Raw genomic sequence first — 19041 nt, 5'->3', positions numbered from 1 at the left:
TGCATGCATGCCAGTTGTGCTCACTACAGTTAGGTGCAGCTATACACATTTTGCATTTTCTCCTTTTGACTAAGCAATTCTAGAGTACTGTGAACAATGGTGAATGCTTTGAAACATCAGTCATGTACAAAACTTGTATGTAGAACATGGCATTAATTGCACTAATGGTAGATGGTCTGCTTCCTATTTATAGGAAAAAAACTTCTAGTAGAATGGCTTTGCTGGTGCATGTGTAGTGGGGTAAGAACATCTTTAAAACATCCTTATTTCACCTTCTGTTGTTCTCCTCACATTCATGGGCTTTATATATGGTCCTGTCTCATGCTCCTGTATAGCAGAGATTCTTACTCCTCTTCAGAGGCTATGGATTGTTTGTGGTGCCCTAATGTTTTAGGACAAGATGTCTGATAATGTAACAGTTTGTGTGAGTTTTACAACACACCTCAAGTACTTAGTACTTACATACAGTAAGACAAACATTTGCATGCATTTTGATTCCCTTGATAAAGACAATGCATGTGGATAGGCTGGAGACAGTTTAAAGTCTGAAAAACAAGTCAGATGTTTCAATCTCATGTTAAGACCACAGATATTTATAGTTTATTTTAACTGCTTCACTTGTTCTGTGTGCCCCTGTTTTGTTTGTTACCTGCTTTTGAAACAAACATGATACAGTTCAAAGTAGTCCCCCTTTTGGAAGGATTATTGATTTAGAAGTCACCCTTCCCTGTGGCAGCTTCAAAAAGTTTTGTTCTAACATAGGGAGTGGTTGTTGTGTTTTTTTTAGCCCACCATACAGTCACATATACAGACACCATACAGACAGCAGTGATGGTACCTGTGCCAAAGACGAGGGCCTGTAGAGTGTTACAACCATGAGAGATGTAAACATGATCAAGCAATGCTCACATGCTCCTTAAAGGGAGTAGTGGAAGTGACACATCTCTCCTGTAACTTCACCTACAGCAGTGACTGAGTGATAGTGGTAATAAAGAGACTAACAAGAGGGGCACTGCTTGAAGCTTTGCTTAAGGTGAATTACAATTGCTACAAGAGGGGTGGTTTCAGCAGCTGTTGGAATGGAAACAGTATGGCAGTATACAGATCTGAATGTAAGTGGATTAAGTTCACATGAGATGAGAAGACCTGTCTGAACAAAAACCTTTATTTGCTGTTATCTTAAACTACTTCCTGTAGCTTTTACTGTGATGATTACTAAGAGAGTTTTGAGGACCTTCCACTGGTATTTCCCTAACATGATGAAAAAGTCTGCACCTGCTCTCAATCATTGTCAGAGCAGAGCTGAAGTACTAAGCAGTTTAATAACTTCTTTCATTACACTGCCAAAAAGGCTTGCTTGACTTAGTTTGGTAAGTAGAACTTCAGCTGAATTCCTTGGAGCTTAATCTCTCTGCAAAATTGATTCTAAGGCCAAATCAGAAGTTTTAAATTACCATCACATGCCTAAAAAGCAAAGGTTACTCTTGCAGTATTTCAGATTATCTCATTAATGCATTTGAACTAAAACCTTGCTGTGTCTCTGCTGTAAGGTAACTTAGTACCTTATCTTTTTTGTTGTTGCACACTCCAACAGCCAGTGCTATCATATCTGAGCAATGGCTGGCCAACATTAGTGTTCTGATGTCCGAGGCATTTTCAGTACTTCTGGTACTCCTTATTCAGGTTCAGCTGGAGGTAAGTCAATGTTGGTGCCAGGAATAACATTGGGGCCTATGCCATCCACAAGAGAGTCCCACTTATCAAAATCTTTCTTAAGACCTATAAAATGAAGGAAGAAACTGTGGTAATGAATACAGAACTTATCTTTTTGTAAAGCTGCACTGAAAAATTAAATTATTGGATGGGTCAAGCAACTTGGCAAAGTGGAAGAGGCATGGATGATTTAAGGAGAGAAAAATGACACAGTACATAAAAACTTGGGAGTAACAAAACCTCTGTGTTCCTCCTCTTAATTGCTTACAGAAATAGCTAGAAAAAGCATGACTTTTGCTTTCTGTATTTCAGCTTTTCTAGAGCAATATTAAAAGCAAGTGTGCTAAACAGCATGCTTGTATGCTCAATTCTTGTGAAGCTTTCTCTTAGTTTAATCTCATGCTTAGATGTAAACAGATACTTACTCAAATGTTTCTGCAGGAAGGCTAATGAAGCATGATTGCTTATATCAATAGCTTCCTTTGGATCTATTTCTCCTTTTAACTTAAAAAATCTCCCAATGATTTCTCCACTCACAAAGGTAAAGTCAGGAAAGCTCTGATGTACTGACCCCCTGCAAATAGAACAAGGATTATCAAGCTTAGAAGCATGCCATGGTTTGCACAGACGTCTTTAAAGGCAGTCCCCTATCTTACACTTATGAGATGATCAGCAGGAAATTCTGGCCTAAACACAGAAGGCAGGAAGCTTTGCACATGCTTGCTCTAAGTCACTGTAGTTACAATGCCAAGGGTAGCCTTAGCAAAACTTCAACTTGTCTCTCTGAGGGGAAGATGGATTATAAAGCCACCCCTTTCCCCGCAGGCACTGCTTTCCTTAGGTGAGTGCACAACTGCACCCAGAAGGCTCTTTAAAGTGTTGCAACACATGCCATATGAGGCCCAAAACAAAGCTTGTGCCTCAGAGTATCTTAACTAGGGGTACTGGCTGCTTAGAGATGCCCCTGTCTTCACTGTGGGGGACACACTGCTGTCTAATGAACAATCTTTTGGCAGCTACCCATAACTGAACAGCTCTTAAGAGAGTAAAGATTCATCTTCACACAAATTAGTGATGCCAGACACGTACTTGATAGTAATCATTTTCTTGTTCGTGTCATTAGAGATAAGCTTCTTCATCTTTAAAATATTATCAGACCACTGGAATTTTTCAGAGTTGATAAAAAGCAGTGGTTGCTGGATGTTGTTTTGGTAAATGTCAGCACTGACAGGAAGCATCCATGCATCGAGGGCAATGCCACACCTGTCAAAAACAAATGGATATTCTCACAGAGGCAGAAAGCTTAGTAAGGAGGTTCTCAGTGTGTTTTGGTTGGAGGAGACATGGGAAAGGGAAACATTCAATGTACTGATCAAGAAAGGTGGTTAATTACAAAATCACAGAAGGCTTTAGATTGCAAGGGCAGCTAGTACAACTCCCCTGCAGTAAGCAGGGACATCTTCAACTAGATCACGTTGTTCAGAGCTTTGTCCAAGCTGACTTGGAACATTTCCAGGGCTGGGGAATCTACCATCTCGCTGGGCAACCTGTGCCAGTGCTTCACCACCCTCATGAAAAAAATATTCCATGGATCTAGTCTAGATGTCTCCTCTTTTAGTTTAAAACCATTAGCCTTTGTCCTGTCACAACAGACCCTTGCTAAAAAGACTGCCTTCATCTTTGTCCCTTCTATTGTCCACGTTGAAGCTTAATGAATCATTTTGTTTCAGAATGATTTCTGATTTGGGGGAAGAGAATCCTTTATTGAATTTGTTGGTGAAGCTAAGCACGGCAACCTCTCCAGGGACTCACAGTATGATAATACAGTATGATACAGCTGTTATGCTCCACCATATGCCCACAGCTGGAAGAAACATCACTTCAAAAACAAGACAGGCCAAACAAAACTTCACAATCTAGTGAGTAGTTGGGGGATTTTAAGTAGGTCCCTGCTACAGACCCCTCAAGAGCCAAATGTCTCTTGCCTTGGTTTACATACTTACCTGAATCTTATTTCTTTGCTGAGACTCTCAATAACTGTAGCACCACCAAAAGAGTGTCCCATCACAGCTATTCTGCTAGTATCAACAGAATCCTGTCAAAAAAATCCAGGTGCTGTAAGCAACTTTCTTGCCCAAACTTTTTTTTAAAGGGAGTTGGGGGTTTTTTTAGACAATATATCCTTTTGAAGTAGGAAAAGCAGCATTTCAGCTCCACTGCTGTCTGTCCAACTTGGGATAACCTAAGAATGTGTGCTCATGGATCTATTGCATGATCTTCAGAACAGTTTACAGAAACCAGATTGGAAATGGCAGCGGGAAATCAGAAGCACTATTAGGCATATAACAAAATGCAGTCACTACTTTTCACTCACCTTTAGGCTGTGCCAGTCAAAGTCTGAATTAAGTACATTCATTACTTCCTCTCCTGAACTGATTTTAAGAATGAGGTTGAGAGCTTTGATACACTCCTGCGCTCTTTGCTGCACCTGGGGAGAAACAGAAGTTGGGGCAGGAAGAGAACAGTGGAAGGAATCATAGAATCAACCAGGTTGGGAAAGACCTCCAAGATCATCCAGGCCAAACTAGCACCCAGCCCTAGCCAGTCAACTAGACCATGGCACTAAGTGCCTCATCCACGCCTTTCTTGAACACCTCCAGGGATGGTGACTCCGCCACCTCCCTGGGCAGCCCATTCCAATGCCAATCACTCTCTCTGCCAACAACTTCCTCCTAACATCCAGCCTATACTTCCCCCAGCACAACTTGAGACTGTGTCCCCTTGTTCTGTTGCTGGTTGCCTGTGAGAAGAGGCCAACCCCCACCTGGCTACAACCTCCCTTCAGGTAGTTGTAGAATCATCAGATGACTGCTAGGCTTTCCAGCCCTTTGCACACAACACAGTCTTTTTTTTTCCCTAATTGTTTGATTCAGTGTCAACTATTCTGGACTATAAAGGGCACTCTGACGAAGTCTGACCAATGACAGAACTGGCTTTTGGAGGTACAAAGAGTTAATTTCTTGTGTAGATCCTCTGCACACAGAGGAATTTATCCCTGTCACATGCACCAAACTCTCCTGCCCTGTCACTACTCAGAGAAGGGGTTGTTGGGATATGCAAAGGCTTGAATTACACAACTATAAGGAAGGCTGACTCACTGCTCCTCCTTATGCTTCCTTTGGTGAGCAAATATCATTACATCACTTGCCCCATCTGCACAGTAGCTTTGAAAAGGCCTTTACACTGGATAAACCTAAGAGAAGAAACAGGCAAGAAGCACATCTATCTGCCTATAGAACCTCAGAATGGCTTGGGTTGGAAAGAACCTCCAAAAGGTCATCTAGTCTAATCCCCCTGCAGTGAGCACAGATATACTCCATTAGATCAGGTTGCCCAGAGCCCTGTTGAGCCTGACCTTGACTATCTCCAAGGATGGGACCTCAACTACCTCACTGGGCAATCTGTTCCAGTGTTCCACTGCCCTGATGGTAAAGAACTTCCTCCTAATGTCCAACCTTCAACATACTTGAAACTGTAGCAAAGGTGTTTCAAATAAAAATTTTCTCTGTTCAGTGTGAGAAATGGCTTAGACTTCCAGTAAAAGAAAAGCTGCAAAAAGATCCAAAGAACAATAGCATCCTTGGGAACTGCAGCATGTGGGCAGACAGAAATCTATCTCCTGACTTCTCTACTATTGGAATTTTCAGGCAATGGCTGCTGGAGGCTGTTGGCAAGCTCAGGCATTACTTATTTAGACTCATAAGTACAATGTTGTATGCACGCAGGAAATGACACTTGCACTGCTGCCTGTATGGCCCAGGGAGATAAACACCTCCCTCACTGAGTTTGCATTAGCTAAAAGAAAACCCTCCAAGATTTTAAATGTCAGGTCTATGCTTTGTGGAACTCATCAGTATGGTCATATCACATTTAGCATGGGTGGTGCTTATCAAGAAGTTTGCATCGTTTACATTGCCATTAACAACATTGAAGTATGTTTGAAGATGATGAAGGAAACATCTCTCTTAGAACAGCCATGATTCACTTTGCTACTCAACAGTAAATTAAAGCTGAAATATGCCTGAGAACACACAAACATTTGGATTCATTACCATGCCACGTAACGACTGGGCTGGGCAGCAAAAGTGTGAAGACAGAGAAGAAACAGAAAGTTGAGTGGAACCAGAGGAGAAACTACTGACTAAGTTTGACAGGGCAACTTCATGGCAAGCTTTGTTGAGGAAGTAGCTTATGTTCTGAAGAAAGCTGTTGTTGCCTTTCCCACTTCAGGAACGTAGGACTAGATGCATTTTTTGTATCTCCTGAGCATGGCAGAAGACTGCAGACATGACCAAAGGGAAAGAGTCAGCTGGTTAGCCCTAAAGACACCACTCCTGCCTCCCTTAATAGAGCACAGACTTAGGATGAGTACCTGCTTATGGCGCAAATACTGCTCTTCCTCTCCAGTTTTTAGTTTCCTGTAGTAAATCCACTCCTTCTCAATGTTTGATGTAGACTCTTTCTGCAGTTCAGGAAGGGACTTTTTTTTACAGTAATATGTTGCTGAAGCAGATTCATCTCTGTAATATCAACAGAAGGTTATTTCTGGGGATGGAATCTGCTTGATTTGGAATGAAGTCAGCAGAAGTTTTCTATTTCACTTATCTCAAGAAAACTATCTGTTAACCAGTGCTGCCACAGTGACACCTAAATGTAGACAGAGTTCCTAAATCATATAACATAACCCCACCAAAACTCCAATTAGAGAGAGAAAAATAGCAAGCCCAAAGAATGACAAACAATATTTATCCAAGGACTTTTCATTCATGGGCTTCTCCAAGCAAATTGCCTTTGCTTAGACAAAAGTTGAGCTGCAGAGACAGAGAGTGTGGGCAAGGCTAAGGAAGGTATGTCAGTTTTTATTGAAAAAAAAATTCTAAGTCCTTCTTTAGACCAAATAACATCCTGTTTAACGTGACTGTGGTGGTTGGGGTGTTCCCTGCCCCCCCCCACTTTGGAAATCACCCAGACTAGACTCAGCCAGCTCTGGAAATTGAAAGAAGCTTATATTTACAGCTTAGCAGAATATACAAGCAGATATTTACAGTATATACAGTTATAGACAGAAATAGACAAGGGAAAAGGGAATACAGAAACACAACAGCCCTCCCAGAAACCTGAGTCCCCAGGAGGGGCTCTCAGCCACCCCTTCACCTTCCCCCTACCCCTCTCAACCTTACCCCAGTCCCAAGGAAGAATGGAGGTTCGGCCAGGGGGGTTAGGAAGCAAAGTGGATTAGTCAAAAAAATGGAGGGTGAGGTTAGAGAGATGCAGCTCTGAGCTTCCCCAGCAGAAGAAGTGAGTTATCTATGTTTTGACTTTTGTTTTTATACATCTCAGCAAGCCTATGAGTGAAGTAGACATCAGCCTTGTTTTCCTTCCACAGCCTGTAATCTAGTTCTTCTCACCAAAACATTCTAGCTAGCTTCAAACTAGTGCAGTGACAAAGTTTCTTCCCATCAGAACTCAAAAAAGTGCAGTATACACACCTGTGCTCCACAGCAGCCACCATAAAGCCCTGGGAAGCCATCTCTATGCAAATAGCAGAATAGATTGTCCTGCAATCAAAACCACACCCTAGTGAGTCACCTGCATACAGAATAATTTCAATTACACTGCTCTTTAAAGATTGGTCACAGTGTATATGTGCTAGCCCCCATGCAGTAGTTCTTCTGTCTGAATTTGCTGGCTAGTAGAACAGGCCTTTGTATGCCAGACACCAAAGCCTGTTGATAAAACCCCATTACCTATTTAGAAGGAAAAATGCTAATGGCTTTCAAAAGCAGCATATGACATTTTGTGTGAGAATCAACCAGATTATCTTCAACATGCTTATGAAGTGATAAACAGCCTCACCTCTGTGGGGGAAGACACAAATAAATATATCATCACTGCTTTTATCTACAGGTTTATGTCCTGATACACAGCAGCCTATTTTTCAAATCTCTTCCTATTCCACTAGGAGCTCAGCCCCTACTGGAAGTCTGTTCAGAACTATTCTTGGAAATTGCTGTCTCCAGAGATAACAAAAAGAGTTTGCCAACAAATTACCTAAAAGCTCCAAGTCCATGGGAAAAAATGAGGAGTGGATATTTTTCTCCTGGCTTAAAAGCAGCATTTGACTTTGCAGGACAGGTCACTGAACCTAGATAAAAATGGAAGCAAATGTTGTTACTATGGAAATGAGAGAGAATGTTCATTGCTGTGGGAGAGATCCCAAGAATCTGGTGGCCACAGATTTCAGAGAAGTCATCTGAAGATAAGGTTCCAAATCTTACCCTTAAAATATAGAAGACAAACCTGATTTTGAAAATATTTTCTACTTGACACAAGATAATTTCCTTCTCTTCCCATCCACAGCCTAGCACAAGGCCTACCTACCTCTTACACCCTTAGACAGCCCATATTCAGGAATAGTCACACACCCAAGTCATGTTGGCATTCAGATCCTAGTATCTACCTGACCTTTGTATACATACACAATTCGCTGTGGGATTTAAATCCCAACACATAGGCACACCTTACCCAAGCTCTTCCTACAGCAAATTGCCCAGACACTCCTATTCACAGAAGTCAGGGACTGCAGTTGGACCTGAGACCTGGGTCACATTCAGCATTGAGCCTCACTGCACCAACCCATCTCAGACAAACATATTTCATGGGGAAAAAACTATTTCTTAGTCCTGCACCAATAACACACTGGTCACAGAGCAGAGAAGCAATGACCTGCATACAGAGCTGATGCCTTTGCACTAGTCAAGGAATAAACTCAAACCCAATCTTACCAACATAGTACTTGAAAAGCCTTTCTCCTACAACTCGGTACATATTAAGGAAGTCAGAGAGTCCCTGATAGTACTCTTTATCTGGAATCCACGGTGCCTCCTCATGATCTGTGGCATCACATGATGGGTAATACAGGCGCAGGAAGCTCCCCTGGGATTAGGAGGAGGAAAAACAGAAAAGGGAAAAAAAAAGAAAGGAAGTTTGGTATTTATTTAAAATGTTTATGTCAAAGGCTTCAGATGCAAGAATGAATTAAGAAAAATCTCACACAAAAGTTATTATCCCATGCAGACTTTGATGCCAGACCTATGTCACTATCTTTTTGTCCCTGCAATGAGATGAAAACAGCATGCCTGCTGGCATCCAGCTAGAGGTGCACATCACCTTCTCTAGGTTAGATTATGGCTAAGTCAAAATGCTACATTTCATTACTTCAATCATTACAAGCTGGATGGCAGAGCCTAGAGTGGCGGTGAATGGTGCCACATCCAGTTGGCAGCTGTCACTAGTGGTGTGCCCCAAGGATCAGTGCTGGGCCCAGTCCTGTTCAATGTCTTTATTGATGATCTGGACAAGGGGATTGAGTCCAGCATCAGTAAGTTTGCAGATGACACCAAGCTAGGAGCAGTTGTTGATCGTTTGGAGGGTAGGAGAACCCTGCAGAGGGACCTGGACAGGCTGGATGGGTGGGCAGAGGCCAATGGGATGAGATTGAACAAGGCCAAGTGCAGGGTTCTGCACTTTGGCCACAACAACCCCAAGCAGCACTACAGGCTGGGGACAGAGTGGCTGAGAGCAGCCAGGAGGAAAGGGACTCGGGGGTACTGATAGATAGTAGGCTGAAGATGAGGCAGCAGTGTGCCCAGGTGGCCAAGAGAGCCAATGGCATCCTGGCCTGCATCAGGAACAGTGTGGCCAGTAGGACAAGGGAGGTTATTCTGCCTCTGTACTCAGCACTGGTCAGGCCACACCTTGAGTGCTGCGTCCAGTTCTGGGCTCCTCAATTCAAGAGAGATGTTGAGGTGCTGGAAGGTGTCCATAGAAGGGTAACAAAGCTGGTGAGGAGCCTGGAGCACAAACCCTATGAGGAGAGGCTGAGGGAGCTGGGGGTGTTTAGCCTAGAGAAGAGAAGGCTCAGGGGGGACCTCATTGCTGTCTACAACTACCTGAAAGGACATTGTAGCCAGGTGGGGGGTGGCCTCTTCTGCCAGGCAAGCAGCAACAGAACAAGGGGACACAGTCTCAAGTTGTGCTGGGGAAAGTATAGGCTGGATGTTAGGAGGAAGCTGTTGTCAGAGAGAGTGATTGGCATTGGAATGGGCTGCCCAGGGAGGTGGTGGAGTCACCATCCCTGGAGGTGTTCAAGCAAAGCCTGGATGAGGCACTTAGTGCCATGGTCTAGTTGACTGGCTAGGGCTGGGTGCTAGGTTGGACTGGATGACCTCGGAGGTCTCTTCCAACCTGGTTGATTCTATGATTCTAAGCACTCACAACCTATCTGCTCTATTTGTGCTTCTTGATAGAGCTTTTCTTCTGTCTTCCTTAATATGCCTCCCTTCAAAGCAATGGTGAAATGAAGCAGTTTGATCAGCCTAACAGAGGTTGACTGTCCCTTGCTTCCACTCTCTGGAGGCTTTCTTCTAACATTTAAGTGTGTCCAGGAGCTCTCTATTCATCCATGCAGGCCTCCTGGTGTTCTTACCTGCCTTCCTCTTTTTTGGGATGCATTGCTCCTGGGCCTGGAAGAGGTAATCCTTAAACACTGACCAGTTTCCTGGGCTCCCCTTCCTTCCAGAGTTTTTTCCCCATGGCACCCTCTAAGGAAGTCCCTGAAGACGTTTAAATCTCCTCTGAAGTCCAGAGCAGTGAGTTTGATGCCTTGAGGATCTTACACTCTACCACTTCATGGTCACTGCAGCCAAGGCTACCCTTCAGCTTCACTTCACTCACCAGCCCCTCCTTGTTGGCGAAGACTAGGCCCAACATAGCACCTTTTCTTGTGGGTTCCTCTACTACTTGGAGGAGGAAGGAGTGCAATTGTTCTTCCTCCTCATCAGGATGTTTACAAGTCTGTAGAGGCCAATCTTTCTAAAGGTGATTTTGTTAACCTGCGTGTTCTCTGCCTCCATTCCTCACTAGTGTTCTGAATCTTCTTTTACTGTTTGCACTACAGGTCTTCCAGCTGTCCACATTCATGTGGACTCCTTATACACCCTTGCCAGTATTTTTCCTATATCAACAATACCAATGCAGTAGTGGCACACCTTAAACCAGACCTCTCAGCAGACGAACTATGTGTAATCTGTATTACTACTTCCTGGTTTGCAGAGACATTTGCAACACACTATTGAAATTTCACTGTCTTACTCCAGCTGTAGTTTTGGTTTAACATGTTAAATCTAGAGTCAAAAAGAATGGGAGCTTTGGAATAAACTCTGGTGTCTTGAAGTCTGTCTGTTATATACAGTGCATATTAAAAAAGCTTGTTTAATGAAGCTTTGTTTCTATTTACTTTTCTAACTTAAATCAAACTTTGACACAGAAGCCACTAAAAAAATATCAAAGCTACATCTGTATTGGAAATGACATTAATTTGACCCTAAAATAGTCCCAGTGAACTTGCCCAGTTGATCAACTGCTTATCAGAACGAGGTTCAGTATTTGTGCCCGAGAGAACTGTAACTATAGACTGCTCATCCAAGACAAATATGTGGGCTGATAGCAAAGAAATTAATCACTTTTTTATGCTAATACAGAGCAAGCACAGTAAAATAAAGGAAGACAAATGAATAACCACTACAAACTGCTGACAAGTTCCACTCTACCTGGTTAGTCTGAGGAGTATATGCATGGTGTAAATAGAGGCACGTTCTCATAGGAAAATAATAAAGCAGAATGATTTGAAATGGAAAGCCATTTGTGAGCTCATAAGCTGGCCATTTACTGTCCCCACCTTCTCACCATGGCTTCTCTGTACTAACCACTTGCAGAAATGGTTCCTTTTCAGATAAAATGTTGAGAAGAGTTCTCATCCTTTACCCTGCAGCTGAAACACTGCATACCCTCCATCACCCAACCCTGCCAAATCCCACTGTGATCTTTACGATGAGTCTTCAAGTGATGGGGTGGATAGGAAGCACCCCGTGGGTCCCAAAAGGACACAGTTTCTCTGCAGTATCTTGTACAGGGGGGTCAGAAGGGCAAGGATATTAAAAAGACAGATGGAGCAGCCCATGGGGAAGGCTTGCAGCTTATACAGAGCTAGTAAATGCTCCAGTACACATCCTAGACTGGACAGAGAGGACCAAAAGCTCAGCTATGTGTCAGTCATCTCTGCACACAGATAAGAGCTTCTTTTTGATTCATCTGTTAAAACTACAGCAAGTTGTTTCACTAACATAGTCTCTTCCATCCACTGAAGGAAGAACTGACAGCTTTACCTCAACTGCATTTTCTGTCATCAGGTCTGTACATCCAACTGAGTGTGGTCCTTTTCCTTCGGGGATCCTGTAAAACTTCTCAGTGGTGCTGCTCCCCATTTTCATTGGTGTCTTCACCAACAAACCTGGAGAAAAAGAAAGCAAATCAAGTACACATGGCCTGTTTGACCAGACCCCCTACTCAAAAAAAGAAAGCAGCACATGGAAGATGAAGGAGTAACAAATTAAAAGTTGAGTTGATGTAAGAGTCTGCTTATGAGAATCAGTAATTCCAAATTACCAACCTGACCTGCTCTGTCGGGGAATTTCCTTAAAGCAGTGTCATGAATCCCAAGGATTCAAACAACACCGAGCAGTAAACTGAAAGGCAACCAGACGTTTGGCTGCAGAGGCCATGGTAGCACTAGGGAAGTCGAGATGCTGTGGTGCAGAGTAGCTCCAGTCTCATTCCTTGGGCGCAAATAGGGAAGCACAAGCCCCAAAGCGGTGAGTTTTAGCTCCTCGCCAGGCTGTGACCTACAGCTGCTCCTTCTCGCAGCTCCAACCTATGGATCTAGGAGAGGACAATGTCACGGCGAAAAGCAACGCCGAAGGCATTTCTAGAAGTTTTGATTCCTGGAGAGAGAAGGAAGGGCTGCCCGTGCACGCAGGGTGGTTGGAAGGTATGACGATCTCCGGGCAGTACCTGGGGTGGCACCTCGGAGCCAGGCTCGCTCTGCGGATGAAGAGGACAGGGGCAAGCCGCCGCATCCCAGACTAGGCAGCAGGCGTGAGCGGCATCCCCTGCTCCCTGCTCCGGCAGCCGGGCTGGCGTTTAGCTCCCGGCAGCAGCCCCGGCACAGCGTAGAAGGGGCCCAGAGCCATGCTAACATCGCAGGAGAAGATCAGCGGCTCCGTACTGCCCGCAGGGGCCCGGCCGAGCCCAGGAGCTTCCCGACCACATCACGGGGGGTGGGGGTGCGCCGGGGCGGGCCCGCTCAGCGGCGGGAAGCAGCAGGGCGGAGCGCGGTGGCCGCTCCCCGGAAGGGGCGTCGGTGCGTGGGGCGGCCAGGCGGTGCGCGGCTCGGCAAGATGGTGCGGAAGCTCAAGTACCACGAGCAGAAGCTGCTGCGGCGGCTGGACCTGGTGAGCTGGGAGGCGTCAGGGGGGAACCTGGCGGAGGTGAAGGCGCTGCGGCGATACCGGCTGGGTCGGCGGGAGGATTACGTGCTGTACAAGGCGCTGGCCCGCACCGTCCGCACTTTAACCCGCCGCCTGCGCGACTTGGGACCGTCCAGTGCCGCCTTCCGTACCCGCTGCGCCGCCGCGCTGCTGGAGAAGCTCTACGGCCTGGGCCTGGTGAATTCCCGGCGGTCCCTGGCTGTCTGCGAGAGCCTCTCGGCCTCCGCCTTCTGCCGCCGGCGCCTGCCCTGCCTGCTGGTGAAGCTGCGGATGGCGCAGAGCCTGCGCCACGCTGTCACCTTCGTGGAGCAGGGGCACGTCCGCGTGGGGCCCGAGGTGGTCACCGACCCGGCTCTGCTCGTCCCCCGCGCTGTGGAGGACTTCATCACCTGGGTGGACGCCTCTCGCCTTCGGCAGAAGGTGCTCGACTACAACCAGGAACGGGACGACTTCGACCTGGCTGCTTAGGGAGGGGCTGCCTGCCATGCCTCTGCTGCCCGCACTCAGCTCTGCCCCTTGGGACCCACGTGGGAATCAACGTGCACCAGTGGAACCACAGCATTGTAGACACAAGATGCCCAAACGCACCTGAAAAGGCAACTAGGAGGAGATGTATTCACTTCTAAACATATACTGCGCTGCTCTTAGCTCTACTTCATAGCTAGTGGCTTCGTAAATCCACAGAGAGAGGTGTCCCTTCCACATTCATCACCCCGAGAAAACATCCAAGAGCTCGGCTCCATTGTACTTGCTCCCTGTAAAGCAGAAGTGCATCAGGAGGCTGTCTCTCATTGCAGGAGAGGGCTCAGTCAATTTTAAGTGCTTAGCTGCTGGAAGCCGTTTTAAGCCTGGTCAAGCAGCTCTTTTAGAACTGAGTTTGGCAGCTTTGCTGCTGCTTTTACAGGTGGTTGTTGCTGTTGGTTCTTCTTCTAGCTGATGGGTGCATGGTAGCTCGAGAAGCTGCCTCTAAGGATTTTTCTCTTGATATCGAGGGAAGAGGCAGGAGTTGTTTGGAGTCAGCAGCACTGCCTTTCTGGAACTGTACAAGTTTTATCCATAAACAATTAAAAAGAAAATACCTGAGTTTACTTTCATGTAAAGCTTTAAGGGGGAGTTCTGAGTTCAGTGTATTTTGTTTTGTGGGGTTCTAGCTGACAGGCATTATTTATGGAACAGGAGAGGGGCTGGTGCAAAAGCTGTCCCAACCATAACTACAAATCTGGGGGTAAACTGGTATTTAGCACATCAGCCAAAAAAAAAAACCCAAAACCAGTAACTGATTGGAGCCTCAGGCTTCCTGGGGCTGTTGAGAAATTGGAAACAATTCCCCTTTGAAATGAAGAGCAGAAAAGCAAAAATAAAATCAGTTTTTCTGAGTTGCTGAGTAAATGTTTTTGCTGTTTGATTGCATAGTTTGTCTCAGGGTTTCATCTGTAGAGTGTTTTGGGAATACTGAATTAGTACCAGAAGCTTGTCTAATACTATGGCTGATTTTTAAACTGCAAACCTAATGTTAAAGCCAAATGTATGAAGCAGTGCTGACTTTGAAAGCAATAAGGCCACAAAGGAGGTGGGAAACTCCCTTTGCTTGTTCTTTGAGCTTCTGCTGTTTGTGCTTGGTTTCAGTAAAGCAGCACCTGTAACACCAAGCTTTTTCTCGGAGCATATGCCTTGTTTGTGGTAAGAAAAGATCCTTCATGCCTGAGGCATGACTTCTCTTAAACACCTTTCAGGCTTTTTTCTTGGGCAGTTCAGAAGGTGTCTAGTGCAGGTAAAGATGGTACATTTGCTCTGCTTTTTTGGGGGAACTGAATAAGCATAGTGATGTGCTCTGTGCAGGGTGTTTTACTACTCAGATGTTAAACTGCTGTTGTGCGCAGCCCTCAGAGAAACCATACAAAAGGTAACAGACTGAAGGTTCAGGATTTCCCTTTGTAGTTTATATCAACCTGCTTTTTTCCCTAAATCAACTTTTCATCACTCATGTGGGCACCTCCCAACATTTGCAGCAGAAGGGAAACAACCCAAAACCTGTAGCCTTTTAAATTAAGCAGTGGGAATTGATTTCCCTACAGGTACTGTGGGATAGCAGCATCCATCACTCTTCTGCAGCACTGGAAATAAATCCTTATATGCTTTTTAAGAAATGCATTGAGTTGCATCTTTAGATGTCTGTGTATGTCTGAAGTCTGGAAATCTGTAGCTGTGCTGGTTTTACAGTACCTGAGATCTCAAATGTGTGTCCTGCTCTTAAAGTTTTAGTAGCTGGAATCCACACAGCCTGCAGGAGGACAGTCAGATCCACTTCAAGTGAAATAAGCAGCATCACCTTGCTCCAAAAATGGAAGTTCCACCTGACAACAGGATGTCCAAGCTCTTACACATGACTGTGGCCAGGCAGATGATGGCTTCCTTGTGTTTAATGGTGGGTTTGCCTTTAATTCATGGGTTTGAGCTTGTCTGCCAGAGCTGACATGCCGTGGCTGGGCGTTTCCCCAGTGGCTCTGGAGCTGGGAACTGAAAGGCCACAGGAAGCAGCTCTTGACAACTTTTCCAGGCACTTGGATAAACATGGAGGCCTTTTTTCAAATTCCATGTCTGGCTCCAATGTTGTTATAAATCATCACTGGCTTCTGTGGGTCCGTCCAAGCTGGCATGAGGAGACGATCTAGCAACTGTGCTTTTTTGTGCTCTCCCCTCGTGTTCTGGGGGCTTGCAGCAGGAGAGCTTATGCATATGAAAGCTGTGGGCTGGAGTCCTGGGTATCACTGCTTCTGAGCACCTTCTGAAGTGGGTTTGCTGCTCCTCCGATGGCTCAGTGGAGCTACTGATGGAAGAGGACAGAGAGGGAGGGTGCTGGTGTTGAGGCAGGCTTTCCTTGTACCTGATAAAACCTGATTTCTCTTCCTTGAGTGTCCCACAACACACATGGGGGCTGGAGAAGTGCCAGCTTCTGCAGCAAGGGAGGAAGGGGCTGCAGAGTAGTGTGGGAAGTGCCGTAAGAGTAAACTGAGCAATTCCCATGCAGGAGTTCTCTAGGACCGTGGGGGGTGGTAAGGGAGGTTTTATCATTCCCTATGGTTGTCTCCTTTTTTTTGCCTTGTTTTATTTACCTCTTTCTTTTTTCTCCTTTCAACCTCGGCTTTGACCTTTGAAGGCTGCCAAGACAGGCGAGCAGAGCCTGGGGAATGTATGGGGGCTGAAGGAAAGCGCCCTTCACACTGATGCCTTTTGTGTTGCAGGGTGTAAATGGCTGAAGCTCTCACTGAAATGCAATTGTGTATTTTTCCACTGCTCTGAGTCTTTTTTTTTCCCTGATAAATAACCACACTGCACGCTTTAAAGGCTGCTTCCATCCAACATCTTGATGTAGCTTATTGCAGAGGTGATTCTGACCTCAGTAATTCAGTGATAGCACATCATCATAAGCACAGATGGCACATGTGGCTGGAGAAGGACAGTGCATCCCCCTTCTCAAGGTGGGAAACAGACTGAGAGAAGCAAAGGTGGAGCAGAGCAATTCCCATCCATTCAGGTGGTGTTCCTGCTTTCTGGGAAGTGAGCTAGAAAGTGAACTAGAACCATTTCTCATGACTGGGCCATGGGATCACTTTAGTCCCTACCCTAGATAGCAAACATTTCAACGTTCACTGTGTCTAGGGGAAAAAGCATCCCTAAGCATTATGACAGATTTATCTAAAAGTCCCAGTTCTGGTCCCTGCTCTTAAATGCCCTGTTTTAGGCATTGTAACAACTCATCCTTTACTTGCTTGTTTGGGCCTGAAACAGGACTTGGGTGTTGGAATACGTCTTTTCTCTGCCATGGAAATGTCAGATGGAAGCAGCAAACAGCAGTTCTGCAGTCAGGAGGAGGCACTTGGGTTCAGTCTTCTGATAAACTGTGCAGGTTCTGGATCCAAGGGCTAAATCTAAGTATGCTTCATGCAGCAGGAACATCCCAGCTGACATCTCTGCAAGCACAATTCCATTGCAGAAACATCCCTTTCCCTCTAAGATAAGCTGATTTGGAGGAGATAACATGTTTCATTTTGAGCAGGCAAAGAAATAAAGGAGTCTAACCCCTAACAACAGCCCGAGATGGAGATTCAAGCATCTCTCTTTCCTCCTAGAGATGTTGGTCAGAAAATTTGGTGTGTCTCTAGCACTAACTAGTCACAAGAGCTTCTTGGCTGTTGTAAATCATGTCAGTTGGATTGGCAAGTACAAATCTGGGTGGTATTGCCCCCCACAGTTTCTACCCTGAGGAGCCACCACCTGTTGCGCTTGGAGAGACTCAGATGATTGTGTCACAGGGTAAAGTACAGGCAGGCTCTCAGCAATGGGTTCATCTGACTAAGGTTACAGTCCACCACCTTGTCACCTGTATGTGAGCTCATCAGGCTTAAAACCCACTAAGGGGAACAGCATTCTAAAACCACTATCTTCCCACCAGCACTACCTGTAGCCAGGATGTAGGGTCCTATGCAGGCATCCAGCTTCTGCAAGGTTTGGGAGAGAGAAGCACTGTGCTAGCAGAGCAACCAAAGCCTCATGCTCTGGAGAATTTAGATTGGAAAGGGTCTCTGGAGGTCACCAAGTCTGAAGCCCTGCTCAAAACAGGCCACCTATGGGGCTACCTCGGTTTTGCGTGTCACAGTGCTTCAGTGCGGGACACCTGAAGCAGAGTTCAATCACTCTTTTGTGACTTTTCCCCCTCCCCTTTCATCTAATCTGATTTCCCCCCATGGCAGCCTGGGACTGCTGCTTCCCACCCCCACACTGGGCATGTCCTTGCCAGGGGATGGGTTACTTTGCCCCGTGGGAAAACTCGAGTCACCTTTTGCCTGCACACTGGCAGCGGAGAAGGGGCATGCCCACCGTGTTCCCCCTGCAACTTACCTAGAGCAACCCTATCCCTCTGCAGAGACACGAAGGGATTGGGGGCTAGATCAGGGGGTGGAAGAGAAGCAGCAGAGGGGTGGGCAAGCTGTGGGAGAAGCAGGCTGAAGGCAGAGAGTGGGGGCGCTGTCAAGTTGCCAGGCTGTGCAGAAAGCGCTCGGCTATTTGCAGCCCTCCTCACACCACCGTCGCTCCTCCCCATGCTCCCCCCCAGGGCCTTTCCCCCACCCTTTAGCAGCACTCGGGAACGCACGTACCTGCTGTGCAGTGTCCTGGCTGTCCCCCGCTGCCGTCCTGCTGGCCAGAGGAGCGAGCTGGACTCCGGGGCCAGCCGCGGCCCTCCGGAGCGGAGCGAGCGGCTGTCCCTTGCGCGGAAGGACACTTGTGTCGAGGGCAGGCCGACTGCCAGGCTCTCCCTGAAGGGGAGGGACCAAACTTTGCCTTAGTTTTCAGAGGAAACAATCTTTGTGGGCGAGATCTTCCCCGAGCCTGGAAAACAAGTTTGTGGCACGGAGCCATGCCGAAGAGACACCGCACGCCCGAGAGGCGCCCGCAGCTGTGCCGCGCTGAGGCTCTGGTGGGGACGCGCTCGTGTGGCGCTTCCCTTGCGGCGCTGCCGGGCGCTGCGCGGCTGGAGCCAGCGCTGGGATCTCCCTCGGAAAACCCCACTCACTGTCCTGCCACAGCCTGCCGAGTAGCTGCGAGGCTTAGGGCTAGTGGCGAGGGGAGAACTTTGGCTCAGGGGGTCTGTTGGTGCTCACTCCTTGGAGACCTTGTGAACTCTTGGGTGGGATCATAGAATCGTAGAATCAACCAGGTTGGAAGAGACCTCCAAGGTCACCCAGCCCTAGCCAGTCAGCTACACCATGGCACTAAGTGCCTCATCCAGGCTTTTCTTCAACACCTCCAGGGACAGTGACTCCACCACCTCCCTGGGCAGCCCATTCCAATGCCAATCACTCTCTCTGCCAACAACTTCCTC

General features: G+C 46.5%; 2 protein-coding genes across 4 annotated transcripts; one reads left to right on the top strand and one right to left on the bottom strand.

Annotated features, from left to right (window-relative positions):
* Positions 1-577: 577 nt before the first annotated feature.
* Positions 578-18604, bottom strand: PLA2G7 (phospholipase A2 group VII). Of its 3 annotated transcripts, none has more exons than XM_064145762.1 (11): positions 18317-18604; positions 12000-12124; positions 8559-8709; positions 7825-7918; positions 7263-7331; positions 6146-6293; positions 4088-4201; positions 3717-3808; positions 2803-2976; positions 2139-2287; positions 578-1779 (listed from the first exon to the last, which is right to left on the bottom strand). In XM_064145762.1, exons 1-11 carry the CDS (start codon positions 18576-18578, stop codon positions 1676-1678), a joined length of 1482 nt encoding a protein of 493 aa, XP_064001832.1. In that variant the 5' UTR covers positions 18579-18604; the 3' UTR covers positions 578-1675. The 3 variants fall into 3 exon arrangements, with proteins under 3 accessions (XP_064001832.1, XP_064001833.1, XP_064001834.1); XM_064145763.1 differs by lacking the exon at positions 18317-18604 and adding an exon at positions 12685-12989; XM_064145764.1 differs by lacking the exon at positions 18317-18604 and adding an exon at positions 12284-12564.
* IMP3 (IMP U3 small nucleolar ribonucleoprotein 3) lies at positions 13003-16451 on the top strand. The gene has a single exon (XM_064145765.1). The coding sequence runs from the start codon at positions 13071-13073 to the stop codon at positions 13626-13628; it is 558 nt and encodes a 185-aa protein (XP_064001835.1). The 5' UTR covers positions 13003-13070; the 3' UTR covers positions 13629-16451.
* Positions 18605-19041: the final 437 nt, after the last annotated feature.

Source organism: Pogoniulus pusillus, chromosome 7 (genome assembly GCF_015220805.1).
Source record: "Pogoniulus pusillus isolate bPogPus1 chromosome 7, bPogPus1.pri, whole genome shotgun sequence".
NCBI lineage: Eukaryota > Metazoa > Chordata > Aves > Piciformes > Lybiidae > Pogoniulus > Pogoniulus pusillus.
This window is presented reverse-complemented; position numbering and strand designations above follow the sequence as displayed.

What these genes read in the sequence shown, in the direction of transcription:
- IMP3 (XM_064145765.1), top strand. Translation starts at nt 13,071, where the DNA reads ATGGTGCGGAAGCTCAAGTACCACGAGCAGAAGCTGCTGCGGCGGCTG.
- PLA2G7 (XM_064145762.1), bottom strand. Translation starts at nt 18,578, where the DNA reads ATGGCTCCGTGCCACAAACTTGTTTTCCAGGCTCGGGGAAGATCTCGC. An exon ending in GCTTTTCAAGTACTATGTTG is followed by an intron (nt 7,919 to 8,558) that starts GTAAGATTGGGT and finishes ATTTTTATCTAG; the next exon opens with GTTCAGTGACCTGTCCTGCA. An exon ending in AAGAAAATGATTACTATCAA is followed by an intron (nt 2,288 to 2,802) that starts GTACGTGTCTGG and finishes TTCTATTTGCAG; the next exon opens with GGGGTCAGTACATCAGAGCT.